Source organism: Narcine bancroftii, chromosome 12 (genome assembly GCF_036971445.1).
Source record: "Narcine bancroftii isolate sNarBan1 chromosome 12, sNarBan1.hap1, whole genome shotgun sequence".
Classification (NCBI taxonomy): Eukaryota; Metazoa; Chordata; class Chondrichthyes; order Torpediniformes; family Narcinidae; genus Narcine; species Narcine bancroftii.
In genome coordinates, this window is record NC_091480.1 from 93,333,420 (window position 1) to 93,351,158 (window position 17,739).

Here is a 17,739-nt window from a genome sequence, read left to right on the forward strand (position 1 = left end):
CCTGCTGTTTGCCCAGAGCAGAGACCCGAATTCCACCCACAAAACTTTCTTCCTCAGCTCTTTTTATTCCAAGTATCTTGCAGCTTCTGATCTTTTTAATGGATCATTTTATGTTCATCCTGCTGAGAGTAGTTTTTCATCGATAGTTCAGGAATGGACAATCACGGGAACCCAAAAAAACATCGCTTTCCCTCTTCCAGATGCCATTAGGCTAAATACAGAAAAGTTTATTATTTTTGGAGCCACGCTGTGTAATCCTTTCCAATAATCTGGGCCCAGCTGGAAAGAAAATAAATGTTCTGACCTTTGTACCAATTCAAGAGAGATGCCGAATTCAGACTTTGTGGGCTGGACTACACAGCCAGTTAATTATAATTTAGAAAATGCATCTTACAAGGCAGGACCATCGTGATATATCAAAGGAGAACCAAATTTAGTATGTCCATGTCTGTGATCTATAGCAACCTACATTAAAAAAATGAAAGGTAGGATCCAAAGAATTACAGTACTTCATTCATAACCTGCACGAGGTACAGTCCATTTAGGACCCACTTTGTACAGTATTATACGTACATTTAAACATCAATATCCCCATTCCTATTTATTTGACACACAGTTAACAGATAAGTGATTTTACTATCAAAGTAATTTCTTTTAATTTTTTTGCTTTGTCTGAGCTGAAACTGACCTTCAGTAAATAGACATCTTCTGCTGCACTTTTAGCCCATGAAACCCTTGCCACCCAGTTAACCCTCCAAACCCTGTACATTTTGGAGGGTGAGAAGAAACTGGAATACCTGGAGGAAATCTACTCAGGTACAAACTCTTTACAGACAGTGCCAGATTCGAGCCCAAGTTGATGGTGCCCTAATAATTTACGCTAACACTTCCGCCTTAATTTTTATATTTTCTTTTTAAAAAATGGGAGTCGTGGAAGATAGGAGTAAAACACGAAAGTCTACAGACACCGTGGTTGAAGTAAAAACACAAACAATACTGGAGAAACTCAGCAGAGCAAAGATAAAAATACCTAGCAAATGTTTTGGGAAAGGGTTTCAAGCCCAAAACGTTGCTATATAAATTATGCTGTTTGCCCTGCTGAGTTCCTCCAGCATTGTGTTTTTAGATGCAAAAGATAGTTTGGCAAAGCAGGAAACAATGAAAAAAATGAATCAGATTGGTGTTGATAGCAGATGAACAAATACTGGCCCAATTATTCATAGAGATCAGTATTCTTCAACGTGTGGTCTGTGGACCATTGGTTGGCCATGGGCTTCTTATAGGTGACCTTTAGCGATGTGATGAAAATAAATAATATCTAAAACAAGGCTCAAAAGGTTTTCCCACCAAGGTAATGGTGGGAAATATCTAAAACAAGGCTCAAAATGGTTTTCCCACCAAAATTCCACTGGTGGTCTGAGAAGGGGCTCCAGCTCCACAGCTTCCCACCCTCCTTCCCTGGGGATCTGTGACTTTGTTGTTGGTGGTTCGCGGTCCCCAAAGGAATACTTAAGGTGGTGAGAAAAGGATGAGAACTACCGGTTTAGATAATAGGAAGAGACGAAGAGCAGGACTGGTGCAGAAACTGCCCCCAATTATCCCAGGTTCCTCAGATTTCAATATCTACAGTCAGCTTTGTAACTGAAAACAAAGATAACTCGGCCATCAGTAATGTGTTGTAGATAACCTCTACTGCAACAATTCAATTCCTTGGCACCTCTTGTGCATCCACAACGTAGAAGCTTCGATTAGCCCTCCTTTCGTTGAAGGAACCATGGCATAATGGGTTTGAGCATTACCATAAATCCACTTACAGGACAGAAACAGGCCATTTTGACCCCACTAGTCCGTGCCGAACCTCCTTGGAATGTTCTTTTCCTTAAAAAAAAAAGTGGTTCATCACAGGAGACATGCCTCAATCCTTTATTGGAAGCAGGCAGTCAGTTGAATTGGCTTTCTGTCCGTTGTAAGAACTTTTTGACTGGAAGGTTTCCAAAAATTAATTACTCAGTTGATTCTTAATACCTAATTATCCTGTTCTTTTCTGAGTGTGATTTCAAAACTGATTAAAAGAGCAATATGTCTGGGGATTATGGAAATGCTGTTAGAGGGCAAGACTCTGCAATAATTGGTGTGGATTTTCAGATAATTGATAAAATGAGCAAATTAACAATAGTGGTTACTAAAGGTAGCAGTGGGGAGTTTGTTAATAGCCTGAAAGGAGTTGAATATACCAACTTTACAAGGAATGTATTGCATTAGGAGTGCAAGACATTGCACGTCAAAAGGGCATGGTTCAGTGGTTCCCAACCTTTTTCTTTCCACTCACATACCACTTTTATGTATTCCCTATGCCATAGGTGCTCTGTGATTAGTAAAGGATTGCTTAAGGTGGTATGTGGGTGGAAAGAAAAAGGTTGAAAACCACTGTTTTAATTGTGCCTCATTGACTTGTTATGTGCACAGTTTCACAACCCCAAAGGAAATGGGCCAATGACCATTTGTCTTGAGCAATATATTTCAGTACCAATTGGGTCTAGAGCAGTGCTTCTCAACCTTCCCTTCCCACTCACATCCCACCTTAAGCAATCCCTTTAAATCACAGAGCACCGATAGCATTGGGATTACATAAAGTGGTATGAGGGTGGAAAGAAAAAGGGTGGGAAGCACTGGTGATGAGAGAAAGGACAAAGCAGAGAGGCAGGAGTGAAACACAAATGTCTGCAGATGCTGTGATTGTCGTGAAAGCACAGAAATGCTGGAGGAACTCAGCAGATCTCGTAGCATCCATACGAGGTAAAGATATATAACCAGTATTTTGGGCCTGAACCCTTCTACAAGATACGAGTGAAAGGCAGGCAGACACCAGCTTTTTATTGTTACAGAGCCACCCCCTCTCCCCCATCAATTCTCACCTCCTGTCCAGTCCATGTCCAATTATCACCTTTTGTCTGTTGGCCTGAGCACCTTTCCTTGCCCTTTCTTTCCTTCTCCCCAGCCTTTTAATTCAGGCAGAGGCCAAAAGCCTTTTATAAATGAACCAGGTCAGTCTTCTTCCAGATAAGATCATAATATGCATCTTTCAAAAGGAAAAATGGGTTACCTTCCCCATCTTACCCTGTATCCTCCATTATACACCCAAACCACACGTCGGGACACCGGCAATTATCTGTGAAAGAAACAAAATATGGTAAATATTTGAAGAACACCTGCAATGGATTGGATGCACGGAATGATAAATACAGTAAAACCTCATTAGAACGCGATTCGTTAATCTGCGGAAGCGCTTATAGCGCGGGTGTCTGTGGGCCCTAAACATTGATTTTAGGAGGCCAGGCTAACAGCCACAAACTCAAAAATGGACTCATGACTCATTTACAAGATGTGAATGTTAATATGTGGAGTTTAAAGGTCTTAAAGGTCTTATTATAGGGTTTGAGTCACAGTATTCTGTTTTCCTGCTTCCTGTATCACGACCCACATGCATCTGTTCCACGATTCGGCTGTAACGCAGTATGAAATCTTGGACCCCGACTACTGCGTTCTAACGAGGTTTTACTGTACATGAATCAAATCATTTGCAAAACATCCTGTCATAGAGATTGTGGTGATGGTCCTTTGCCATTTATCAGGCATTAAGTAACTGCCCAATCCTTTGATATGTTGGGTAATGTGTAACAACGTACAGAGTAATGATGCTGAGGGCTTGCATTTGAAACGATCTTTCATCTTACAAGCTGTAAACGGCTGGAATGGATTTCTAGAACTTGATTGTTCAGTAATTGAAGATTGAATTACCTGGGGTCCAGTAAGTTAACCTGTGGATTGAACGTTGGAGGAATTCAAATCAGAATTTGACATTAGTTCCACTCATGCAGGATTTTCCATTTTTGAATGAGGAAATATGGGGCGCCCTGATCCCAAAAGTAAAATTCGATCAAATGTGCCTCATTTTCAAATGGAAGGAACTTGACATAGAAAATAGTCAGTGGACAGTCTCGGGAAATATTTCCCAGAAGAATAAAGCTCCAAATAATATCCAAATCAAATTTCTTTACCTCCACAGATGTCGCTTTACCAACTGAGTTCTTTCAGCAGTTTGTCGTTTTCTTCCAGATTCCAGCATCTGCCCTCTCCTGTGCCACTATTTGGAAATCCTGGTAGTTTGGATCTGGATCACCAGGTGATAATTGCTGCACACCTTTTTAATTTACGGGAACCATGGTTCCCACATTTTCTTTAAACTAATTACAGTCCTAGTTTCAACGCTTCTTTTCAACCCAGTTCTTACTGGGTTCAATGGAAAATTTGTTATAATACCAGTGTACCCCTCAAAGGTGAGAGGTAATTCAGAAGATCTGTAATTCCAACACCATCACGATCCTGAACATGCCAGATTATTGGAGTTTTACTGTGAAGAATATTGGAATGAGAGATTAAAATAGGAATTAAAATTAAATGATTGCAACAAAAGTGGTCGAGAGAAGTTAGATAAATTGAAGTATAAGCAGATACGAGGAACAAAACAGCATAAGAAATGTAGATTTACAAGGAATTAATTTTCTGTTCAATTTGCACGAATTATCCAGGGTTGGTGAGGTAATAATTTGGGCCAGGTTATATTCTCTCAATACCACCCCAATAAGCCTGTCCCGCATCGGACTTGTCAGCCACAAACGAGCCTGCAGCTGACGTGGACATTACCCCTCCATAAATCTTCATCCGCGAAGTCAAGCCAAAGAGAAGCTTTCTTCAGATGTTATGTATGTAACTTCAAGTCAATAAGTGCTGATCTATTGCACCAAAAAAAGTACTAGGAGTATTCATATATTAATGTTATTTTGGTTTACTTTTGCAACATGGGCAACACAATATTTATTGTATATCTCTAATCACCTGTCAGTACATGGTAATGAGCTACCTTCTTAAATGCCTATCTTTCCAGTCAAGGTGTTCCCACATTGTTCTTCATTATAATTTTCTAGGATTCTCCCAGTATAACCGGTAGAGAGTAGCCATATGCTCTCACTCAATAGATTTAATGGAGAATCCAATATCAGGGTACAGTGTTGTTATCTGCGATTAAGCAGTAATTCTGATCTTTGTATGTTAAAATGGATAAAGGGAGCATCTCAGTGTGGATTTTGAATTTCTCTGTCATTTTATCCATGAGGTATATTTTGTCCATTAAGTCAATGGCAGAGCATTGTAAACAAAAAGCACTCCCCAAATGCAGCCCAGGTTATGGAATTCTGAGACATAAAGCTCATGGAAAGCAGTCTGTTTTGGGACCCTGTCCTATCATCGCCCCATGCCGTGGCGAGTGGAAGTGGCAGAAAATCTAAGAGTTTTGGTTACAGTTTAGATTTTTTTCACCTTGTCTAATGCACGCAATTATTTGTCCAATCAAATCCACAAGGTATGGTACCTCATTCAAATTTGGATCCCTCACCCACCCACTTCCTCAATAGCCCCTAGTAACCAAGGGTAATAGCGATGTAGTGGCATGCCAGAGTGCTACCATCTTCCCCGTCTATCCACACATTTTCAAAGCCACCAATTACAGACTAGGCGATCAACAGAAAGCCCAACTCACAGAGTGGACCATGAACACTGCCCCTCCACGATGACCAGCAGCGGGTTGTACCCTGATCATCTCTGCTTAACGGCACTCCACTTACTGGGCCCTGCAAGTCGTGTATTCCACAGCATTCCAAGGTTCTGACCCAAGCTTTGTGCCAGTGCGATAGCCATTGCAGCAATATTTCCATTCTGAAAAAAAAAAATAGGTTCCCACCTATAAAAAAGCAGTTTGGGATAGAAATTCATGCTCAACACTTGAATATAGTAATTTCACTCGACGTCTGAAAACAATTTCCGCTGTCTGCAATGACACTGAATTTCAGAAAAAGGATTTGATGTGCAGACATTATGCATAAACATTCCACCCAAGCCTCATCAGCTTCCACACCTTCATCTGCAAACACTCGGAATAAAAATGAAGCATTTATTTGACATTTTTGGAATCAACATGGTGCAAAAGGTGTTTGGGATAGGCTATGGATACAATGGGGGATATTTCAGTAATTTGAGAAAATGAGCATTTAATCTGATCATGACTGTCTAAGGATCTTTTATATGTTTCTATTGTACCAGCCTCCATCACCATCCCTGACAATGCACTCCAGGCACCCACTAATCTCTGTATAAAAGAGATGTGCAAGTGTTAGGTTAATTAGCTAATGTACATTGCTCCAACTGCATAAAAGAGTGGTGAATCTGGGGAGAGATATGGAGAATGAGAGAAAAATAACAAGAAATCAAGATTAATGTAGGATTAATGAAATATGTACAAAGTGAAGGGAGGAAAGTTTAGGAGAGCTATAAGTTTTTTTTAAACACAGAAAGTTGTGGGTGCCTGGAATGCATTGTCGGGGCGGTAGTGGATGCTGGAACAATGGGGGCACAAGAGACTTTTGAACAGGCACGTGGATTACAGAAAAATAGAGGGTTATGAGGTAGGGAGGGTTTCATATTTTTAGGGGTAGGTAAACTATATATAAGTCGGTACAACATCATGATAAGAAGGACCTGTACCATCCTGTAATGCTCTATGTTCTAATGTGTGGTTGATGGTTAGGGTGGACTTGATCGTCTGAAGGTCTGTTTCCTGTTGTATCTGACTCTAGAATATCAATTTCATCCCAGTACAGAGTTCTTGACATTCAGAATTATTTGTAATGGGTGCACATCAATTTGCCTTCTCTAGAATGTGTAGTAGGAGATGTTCCACAAACAATGACTGGAATCATGGTTGGACCCAAACAGTATTCCATGCCCCGAATGTCACATACATAGACACAGAACACTAAAGCACAGTACAGGCCCTTCGGCTCTTGATGTTGTGCCAACCCATATATTTGCTTTTAAAAAAGTACTAAACCCTGCAACCCTCTATTTTTTTTTCACCCATGTGCCTGCCTAAGAGACTCTAAAATGTCCATAATGCTTCAGCGTCCACCATCATCCCTGGCAGAGGCATTCCAAGCACCCACAACTCAGTTTAAAAAAAAATTCTTTGAAAACATTCCAGTTTCCTCATCTGGCAGAAACGTGGCAGAGATGGTCGCTTCCACCGATGTCAATGGATTAAAATACAAACACCTTGACAAAGCTCAGGTCAAGGTCACTACAAGCTGTACTGATGTCCATACACTTATCACACAAGCAATTAAGAACTAAATCTTCCTTTGCATGTTTCTCTCCTAGCCCATCTTAGTTGCTTCACTGAAATATAAAAACCAGACAACAGAAACAAAGCAAAATGCAGTTCCTGACTTTTCCTGGAAATATCTAATGCCAAGAAGGTTCATTACTGGTTGCTCTTTCATCCTGAAGAGTTAACGTTACAGACTCTTTTAAAACAAAAAGAATGCGTCAATTTTGCAGAATAAACCTTTAATAATTTGGTTAAAATGATTGGAGGTGGGGGTGGGGCAGGATTTAGACACATCTGCGACAGTAAAAAAACAAGTCCGAAGCAACAAACCTCATTAATACCTCCGCCTTTAGAGGGAGAGCAGATTCCTCCTATGTAGGCTGTTGCACTGTGACTCGAATGGAAAGTGCGACCTCTGCGGACAAATAGAATCAGAAAACAAAGGTTACCTCAGAAGACATTACAGTTCTTGAGCCCAATGGTGCAGTGAAATAATTCATGATGTTTTCATTCATGATATATTAATATTTACCTCAAAAATGTATTTAAAAGAATTGTTCAACATATATGTACACCTCATAACAATGGATAACTTATTGCATGTTTTATAGATTGAGTTTGAGGCTCATAAATCATCATCTACTCGTCTTTTGGAGTTGAGGCGAATCTCAAAGCTGTGATGGTGTTACCCATTGTTTGATTCAAGCTATTACATTACAAGCAGGGGATAGTTTGATTTGCTACTCATGCATTAAGTAACTGCATTGCCCATGTCCGTATAGAATCTTGTTTAGAACTGCCGAAGTCCTTTGGGGCCTGCTGAAACCCAAGGAGCTTTGCTATTGCATCTTTGATGAGTTCCTTGCTTTGGACACAAGTTTTGATCCAGACTTTATAATATTTGTCATTGAAATTGACAAAACAAAGAGAGCTGGACAAAATGACATACAGGGTGGGTTTTGAGGGATTCCAGTAGACAGGGTCTGATGGAATGCACAACCCATGATGGATGTCAGGATGGACAATATCAACAGCACCAGGAGCCACTCATTTGGACTCAATTTCAAGGTAACCATCTGTATTACTGAGCTCACCTGCATACCAATGAAGTTTGTGTGGCAGTTCACAAATCAAGTCAGAGCCCAGAATCAGTGGACGCAAGAGAACTTCATTGTACATCTTGTGTTGGAACTCCAAGATGAAGAACTGCTCAAAGTTATGCTGGAGAACCCTCCCTCCCTGATCCATAATTGGTAGGTACGCCATCAAAGCCAGGTTACATTTAAGGAAAGACTGGATCGTTACATGGATAGGAGGGGACTAGAGGGGTATGGACCGGGTGCTGGTCAGTGGGACTAGGAGGGTGGGGATTTGCTACGGCATGGACTAGTAGGGCCGAACTGGCCTGTTCTGTGCTGTAAGTGGTTATATGGTTATAGGTGTCCCAATCCTTCCCAAAGAGCAAATGGCAATGGAGCAAGGTGCCTGCTTCAGAGCCATGACACTCAGTTTTTTGACAAAGACAAGTAGCCATTTCTGTACTAGAATCCAAAATGAAGCCCATGACTTGAGGCAATTGTTCTGTTGGAAGCTGCTGCTTTATGTATGTAGGCATCATTTTGGAGAAAATTTTAATTGTGTGTGTGGTTACAATATATAACTGTTGAAGCACTAGTGAGTGCAATATCTTGAAAAGCAGTCCTTTCAAATTTTGCTCATTAGTAAATCATTCCCCATTGGCTCTGTATGACTGCACCACAAGTTTTGTGCTATAAACATGTGCACACTACAATCTCTACTCTAAACACGGCATCATACTCCTTTAGTATCTTTAGACAGAATAGACAGAGAAAACATATTCTTCCAATGGAGATATAGTTATCTATCTATGATCAACGTTCCTGAAATTATTCCCCCCATAGATGGGCTGAAATATTGAACACACCCTATCAAAACAGGTGGAAACTGAATATTTATTTATTCACTATTTCTCTTTTGTACGTTATTATTTATCATCTCTTTAAGATGTACTATTTTAGTTATTTTTGTTCTTTTATGAAGTACAGAAGTCCAAAAATCTGGATGCCAGAAATCCAGACCACCCGAGAATTCGGACTTTTTGAAAACTCTCAAACTACTACTGTACTTGTTCAGCTGCAGCAAGACAGAATTCTGGTCCACGTGTACATTGTACAATGGAGCCTCCATGACAATGCAATTACAAAGAAGGCTCGCCAGCGGATGCACTTTGTGCAGAGTTTAGGGAAATTTGGAACGTCACCAAGGGCGCTTGCAAATTTCGACGGATGTATTGTGGAGAGCATTCTGACTGACAGTGTCTGGTATGGAGGTGCCAATGCACAGGACAGGAAAAGAAGACAGAGGGTCTTGAACTCAGACATCATGGGCATCAGACCACACTCCATCGAGGAAATCTATAAGAGGCGATGCCTTAAAAAAGCATCATCTATCTTCAAGGACCCTCACCACCCTGACCATGCTGCTTCACACTGCTACCATCAGGAAGGAGGTACATAAGCCTGAAGATGTACATCCAACAGGATTAATACATCTTCTACCCGTCTGCCATCAGATTCCTAAATGGACAATAAACCAGACATTTTCTCTACTTTTGCACTAATTTATTTGTCATTTGTAGCAATATTTTCACCTGTAATGCTGCCTCAAAACAAATTTCGTGACGTATTCATGGCAATAATTTCTTATTCTGAACTCATCATCAACCCGCTTCACCTTATCAGAGATACTCCCTTCATTCCACCCATTCTTTTTGCCTACTCCCACTCCTGCTAAATTATCTTGTTCTCTCCCTTTCTCAATTTCTGTAGATACTGCCAAACATCACAGCATTTCCAATATCTTCTACTCTTTTTTAATTTTGGATTTTCAGCATCTGCACTATTTAAAAAAAAATTTTTCAATGGTGCAAGGGACCCTTTTCTCCCAAACTTGCTTGGCCTGTCTCATCGTTAATCTCATACATGTTGCACCTCGCCGCACTAGTATTGCTGACTTCTCCTAGTGTTTACAGACTTAATTTGATCAGACTTCTAATTGGTTGGTCATAACTACTTAATTAGTACTGGAATCAAAGGATAAAATAGTAAATCAGCCATGATGAGGGGCAGACTCAATGGGCTGAATGGCCTAATTTTACTCCTCTGTCTTATAGTCTTATTCCCAACAGTGATTATATTTCACAAATATTTCATTCTATTTATGTATTTCAGAGTATCTTGGCGTCATGAATGCTTTTCTCTGTACTTTATTCAATAAAGAGGGCACAGTATATGGTCAGACTTACGAAAACATATGAAATGCATCACTTCGATCGCTGACAGAATCTCTTCTGTATTTCATGAAATCCCTCAGTGTAACCCATGGATCTTCATTGATGTCCATTTTGTCACCTGATGCCCATGTTTCCATAGCAACCAACACAATCCGTGTATTCAGTTGTTCCTTATAAATCTAAAGCATGAAGTAAATGTATCAGCAATGCTAATAACCCATTCAATATTGGGCATGTTTGTCTTTTGTTTAGAAACATCATATAAAGCTGGTAGTGGGAGTGGAGAGTCTGACTTAGGCGGAGTAAAATTACACCCCTTTCAAATAGTTCACCTTGATCATTCTTCCCTTCAAACAAGGATCGTCAGAACAAATATGAGATTGTCCCTCCTCAGTTTTGAACCTTTAATGGTCTGTCCATAAATGTGAAGCTCTCTCAATCACCCTTTTTATGTGTGGTTTGGACCAGGAGGCGTCTCAGTGCAGCCTCAAAATCTCACTCAATTTGTCCTTCCTTTTATTGTTGGTAACAATGTTATAAGATTCTTCCTTTTTTTTGTCCGCAAGTCCTGTACCGATTCCTTTGGAGTTCAGTACCGCACATTATCACTGAGAGCAGGAGAGCTCTCAAAGTGATAGTGTTAACATGTTCTCAAGTACACACGTGTAAAACTGCTCCACATAAGAACCTGTCTCTCCACATATCTTGAGACATTATTCCAATATGATGATTCTGCTATTTAAGATCAAATACAGGTGACTGACTGAATTGCAGGTCAATCCACAGGACCATAAGAGCGGCAGAGAGGATCACTGGGGATTCCCCCACCCCGTCCGTCCGTGTCCACCCCCCACCCCCACCGATTGACGTGATATATTGGGATCGTTGTTTAAAGAGAGGTCACATAATCATTGAGGACCCCTTTCCACCCTGCTCACAGCATCTTTCAGCTGCTCCCACCGGGAAAGAGGATCAGAGCCAGAACCACCTGGCTGAAAAACAGCTTCTTCCCGCGGGCAGTGAGAATGCTGAATGACTGAAATGAACTGCTCGTGCAAACTCTCTGAAGCTCTACTATTTATTATATTTATTAATTTCTATATGTACTGTGAATGTATCGTTTGTATGTTATGTGTTTGTTTGTTTTTGCATCGAGGTCTGGAGAAGGCCGTTCCATCGGGTTGTATTTTTACAATGGGATGATAATAGGTTTGAAATTGAACTTGACTGAATCTGGGATTTGCTTCCCAGGATCCTTCTGATTTACACTCAGAAACCCAAGTATCATGTCATGTACTTACAGCATCAGCGAGATTCACAACTGATTTGGCAAAATTGCTCGTCAGAGTGACAGAGTAGCGCTGCTTGGAAAACTGTTGAGAAAAAAATACCGAGGTTTAATGCAAGTGAGGTACAATTTAAGTAGAATAAATGGCAAAAGGATGGTATGGTTAGTGCCACACTGCTACAGTGCCAGCGACCCGGGTTCGAATCTGCCAGTGTCTGTAAAGAGTTTTTATGTTCTCCCATGTCCATCTGGGTTTCTTCTGGGTGCTGTGGTTTCCTCCCATGTCTCAAAGACATGGCTAGTAGGTTAATTGGTCAGATGGGTGTAATTGGGTGGTGTGGGCTTGTGGGCCAGAGGGCCTTCTGCCGTTATGTATCTCAAAGTAAAAATAAATAAACTGTACAGAATGAAATTGCTCAATTCTTTAATCATTCACTTTCTTTCCATTAGCAGGTATTGGAGACATTGGGGTCAAATGGAAAGGTAACAAAAAAAACCATAGGGTAACCATAAAAAAGCAGTTAAATGTTCACAGATATAGCAATGGGATGATTTTTTTTTTGCTATCATACAAAACTCTCCCATCTTATTCCTGATTGAAACCCAATGGTTATGGCAGATATGCAAATACTAGAGATGGAAGGGACCAGCAACAGCTGAAAACAAGTAGGACAATTTCTTCAGCCCTGATGAAGAGTCACGAGTTGGATGGTGGCTGGGGCATGCAAAGCACCCTGAAGGACCAACACCTTCACGGGGATAAAGGTTAAACAAATGATGAATAATTTCCAAGTACTGTAATATTAAGATCACTAATCTACCGCGTGTATTGAAATTTCAGCCTTCTTCGGCTGCTCGTAACTCAGGTCCATGTCAGTCAGCGCAGTGTTAAGTTTCATATTTCAAACAAGTGATGGAAGCTTGATCTATCGGGGAGGTCATTTCTCACAGGAGTAGTGGGAATAAGATAAGGGCTCACCATAACTGTAATCAAATTGACCAACTTCCTTAAAGTGCCAAACACTCAATGATGTCGACATGCCATCAACGAGGTCCTGTACAGCTATCAACTACATCTAGAATGGTAAAAGCTTTTATTCAAACACAGTCGCCAGCACATTGGAGTGGAATATTGCACAACAGTAGTTACTTTGTATTCACACTAATTTCAGTCCAGTGAAGCTGGACTATCACAAGGTATAGATGGACTGCCAGCAGGAATATATTGTGGAATCCTAATCACCGCATAGCACTGAAAGAAAGTTATAATCAGGCACTTGAACTCCAATAGATCTATACAACCGATGGTAATCTATCCGCTCACATTCACACTTTTGCATTGCCCTTGGAAATGGAGAAATGATCTTCTCTCATTCATGAGAGGTAAACAAACACTGGGATGTAGAAGATAAGGTAGATTCATGACCACCTATGGGCAAGATAATCCACTCAAATATGTAATTGTGGCCCTGACCTTTCGCATAGTGGCTCAGTAAGCAACATCTTCATTCCTTCCTGCAGTCCTGCCTGTATCCCATCACCTACAACATTTCATAATACTGCTGCAGGATGCTTCTGCAGCCAGTGCCCATTAATAGTTGCTTTTTCCAGTGACGTTATATGGGAGCATCTTCTCCCCTATCTGGTCTTGCACTGAGGAAGAGTCCTTCCAAGTCTTATTTTAATGGGAAAATCGTGTTTGGTGGTAGTCTGCTGCTCTCTCTCAGGTGCTCCCTGACACAGCATGGACAAAATACTGGTTATCGAAAAGAAATATTCCAGGGTTTCACTAGCTATCAGGATTCCAGAAAATTATGAGCACGAACCTCATGTTCAAACAGGTAGGAATTAAATATTTGGGTGCCACGGTTAGCATTGTGGGTAGAGTGATTCTATTCCATTGCTCGTGGCCCAGGTTTGAATCCGGCACTGTCTGTGAGGAGTTTGCACGATCTCCCCGTGCTTGTGTGGGTTTTCCCCTGGTGCTCCGGTTTCCTCCAAAACACAAGGGGTTAATCTGGCATCTCCCATCCAACCATTGTTGAATCCACTTCACTACTTCATCCTTAATACCTAATGCTTCCACACCAGATAACCAAATGCAACTTCCAGGGGAGGGTTTCCTTCCCTCAAAGGAGCAATTAACTGTGAAAATCTGAGGACTAAACTCACGCAACTAATGGAAGAATCATCATTTGAAGACACTCTTTAATTCTTGTAAAATCCTGCAGACGTTTTCTAAAAGGTTACAAAATTCAGTGCAACTTGCGTACCAGTGTGTAGTCATTGACGACCATTAGCTCAATGTACTTGGTTTCTCTCATAACAGTGCGGTGGCCTCGCCAAACCTACAAAAAGCCAAGAAATAAACAAATGGTTAAATATTAAAGCTTGCTTCATTATAGGGTGGACGCCCAGCATCCCTTTCCCAAGACTACAATGCCATCTACCAGAGGATATCTGTTTTAGGAAAGTAGATGTCAGAGGGGAGCTTTTCCACACAGAGAGTGGTGGGTGTCTGGAAAATATTGGGTGGGTTGTGGTGGAGGCTGGTACAATAAGACTCTTAGTTAAGCCAGCTATGTCCACCAGCTCTCCACCTCTGGCCTCCTGGCTGTTTTATCGAGGTGCCAGTCTGCTTTTTGCCTATTCCTTGGTGAAGAGCTCAGTGCTGAAACGTTGGTTATATATCTTTGCCTCCAATGGATGCTGTGTGACCTGCTGAGTTTCTCCAGCATTACAATCACAGCATCAGCAGGCTTTCTTGATTCATGCATCCCTAGTCCCCTGGTCTTTTGTTTACCCATGCTTCTCACCCTTCATCTCAGGTTCACTTTTATCCTAGACCTCATTATCTCCCCTTCCCCATAATTCTTCTTTTTTCTTTTCTTCTTTGGCTTGGCTTCGCGGACGAAGATTTATGGAGGGGGTAAATTAATTAGTGCCCCCAGTAAACACCCACTGCTACTCAGCATGTCCTCATCTAATTTATGCCTTACTGTGAAGTACCACTGATGCTGTACATGGACACTGAAGGGAAATGCCTTTCTAAATGAATACAAGGGACAGCCCCTCCAGCCAATATCTCTCCAATACTTAAACACAGGTACTGCAGGGTATCCAGGCCAATACCTCTACCCACAAAAGGAAGTCTAATTCGAAAAAGGAAGTGGATGGAGAAAGGCCATGAAGTAACAAAAGAAAAATATGTTTTCTGGAGAAAAATAAAAGCTCAGCACGAAGAATATAAATGGGAGTAAAATACTTTGTGGTATGAAACAGGGAAAAAAAAAGAATGAAAACATGAACAGGGGCAAATTGATTTTATTTATTATTAAAGATTTAGTGTTAACGATGAGTAAATAACTAGTGTTCATTGTTAAGTAAGATGATATTCATCAGCTCTAGATCCCAGATATCTGAAAATGCCAGCGATGCTCAGCAGGTCAGGTAGTGGCTGTGGAGAAAAAGTCTCAGTCAATGCTTCAGGTTCACGCCTCCTCATCAGATCTGACCCACTAACGCTGAGTCTGTTTCCCTCACTGTGGATGGTTCCTGAACACCTTTGACGCTTCTGATTTTTAAAAATATATATATTTTAAACAGAGGGTGGTGTATCTGTGAAATCCATTGCCACAGACTGTCGTGGAGGCCAAGTTATTGAGAATGTTTAAAGCAGAGATTAAAATATTTGATGAAGGGCTTAAGCCTGAAACATTGGTTATGGATCTTTATCTTTACACAGTTTGACCTGCTGAGTTTCTGAGTGGATACGGTTGCTGAGAAATGGATCAGAGGAGTCTCCCACATGACATAATATATTGGGATCAGAGGAGTCTCCCACATCGAGGTGATCTATTGGGATCGGCGGAGTCTCCCACATCGATGTGATCTATTGGGATTGACGGAGTCTCCCATTTTGACGTGATCTATCGGGATTGGAGGAATGTCCCACATCGATGTGATCTACTGGGATAGGAGGAGTCTCCCATATCAGCGTGATCTATCGGGATCGGAGGAGTCTCCCACATCAACGTGATCTACCGGGGTTGTATCGACGTGATCACCGGGATCAGAGGAGTCTCCCATATCGACATGATCTATCAGGATCATCGTCTCAAGAGGCCGCGCAAAATCATCGAGGACCCTTTCCACCCTGCACGCAGCACCTTCCAGCTGCTCCCATCAGGAAAGAGATACAGGAGGATCAGAGCCAGCACCACCAGGCTGAGGAACAGCTTCTTCCCACAGGCAGTGGGAATGCTGAATGACCAAAGGAACTGCTCACACTAACCATCCAACTCTCAAGTTCATGAAACAAAATTATTTATAGATATGAAAACTTGTCCTGCATATGTATTGTTGACAGTAAGTGATTGTGTGTCTGCATGTTTTGCAGCGAGGACCAGAGAACGCTGTTTTGTTGGTTTGTACTTGTGCAATCGGATGAAAACAAACTGGACTTCTCCAGCATTGTGTTTTTACTTCAATTCTGGTGTCTGCAGATACTCGTGTTTTACTCTTAAAGCAGAGATAGTTAGGTTCTTGATTAGTGAGGGCATTAAAGGTTCTGGGGAGAAGGCAAGAGAATGGGGTTGAAAGGAAAAATACATCAGCCATGATATGAAAAGTGGAGCAGACCCGGACTGATATTCACCGCCTTGAGTAAAAATTACAAACAAACATCAAAACTGCTTGGGAAAAGAGGATGAGAACTCTCTCGATCATTAGACACATCACAACAAACTCCAGGTCTCAAGAAAGAAATAATAAAAAAATACAAAGGAAAAGTCAGGTACACAGAATTGGACAATTCCTTGCTATTTTCAGATCAGGTTGATGGAAGGACAGAATTGTTAGTGGGCACCAGGTTCAGCCACAGACAACCCCTTTGCTCATGGGTCTCTTCACATCAAAACAGCCCAGGTAGGGGAAAATGCTGCCAGACACTAATTTTCTGCTTGAAGGCCATTACTCTGCTCCTTGGTGACTCCAGCTTCACACTGGTTGCAGCTGTCCATCTCTGGTATCAATGCTGTTGCACGGAGATCCCACGCTGTGAGAGATGCAGACTGCAGCCACTCCACAGAGGGGACTGAAAAAGTGTTCGCTGTGGAGACGAACACTGCAGTTGAATACTTTAATGAAGGGAAACACTGGAACAATTCACCATTCAAATGGAGGTATTAGTTCAAGTTTATCATCATCTGACAATAGGGCTCAATCAATTAATTAGAACCCTTTCCATCCATCAGACAGGATCTTTGACCCACTAACATCAGGACCACCAGGCTGGGAAATAGCTTCTTCCTGCAGGCTGTGAGACTGATGGAACAGTATCCTATTACCAACTAAATCAGTGGTTCTCAACCTTTTTCTTCTCACTCACACACCACCTTAACAATCCCTTACTAATCACAGAGCACCGATGGCATAGGGAATGCTTAAAGGGGGATGTGAGTGGAAAGAAAAAGGTTGAGAACCCCTGGTCTAAATAATTGCAATATACTTTTATATTATATCTTTGTATATACGGTATGTGATTAATGAGGTGTGAATTGTGTATGTGCGTGCATCCTCGTGTGCGTGCACACACACGTGTGTGTCTGTGGGTAGGTGGTTTATATGAATGTTTGCCCGATGTTGCTGTTGCAACATGACTTGTTCGTGACAATAAGTCCAGATTGTGATCTATACATGGAAAGGCAGGGATGAGCCAATATTAGTCAGCGTGATGAGGGGGGGGGGGGGGGGGAGGGGAAAGATCCTGTCTGACCAATTGGATTGTGCTTTTTGAAGATGTAATGTGTACTAGTGAGGGCAATGGTGCTGATGTAGCCTTCGTGGATTTCAGTCAGGCCTTCGACAAGGTCATACAGTACATGGGAGACTGGTCCGTGGGATCAAGATACAAGTTGG

General features: G+C 41.4%; 1 protein-coding gene across 5 annotated transcripts in view; it reads right to left on the minus strand.

Annotated features, from left to right (window-relative positions):
* The window catches only part of LOC138746547 (disintegrin and metalloproteinase domain-containing protein 11-like), a 113,846-nt gene that overhangs the window by 40,001 nt on the left and 56,106 nt on the right, over window positions 1–17,739 (minus strand). For all 5 annotated transcript variants that reach the window (XR_011347020.1, XM_069904817.1, XM_069904820.1 and 2 more), the window contains 6 exons: window positions 14,094–14,168; window positions 11,834–11,905; window positions 10,545–10,711; window positions 7,550–7,634; window positions 5,682–5,772; window positions 3,118–3,169 (listed from right to left, as the gene is read on the minus strand). Coding sequence is in view for 4 of the 5 variants with exons in the window: in XM_069904817.1 (XP_069760918.1) it covers window positions 3,118–3,169; window positions 5,682–5,772; window positions 7,550–7,634; window positions 10,545–10,711; window positions 11,834–11,905; window positions 14,094–14,168 (542 nt within the window). In the remaining variant the exon portion in view is untranslated. The remainder of the gene's footprint in view (window positions 1–3,117; window positions 3,170–5,681; window positions 5,773–7,549; window positions 7,635–10,544; window positions 10,712–11,833; window positions 11,906–14,093; window positions 14,169–17,739) is intronic.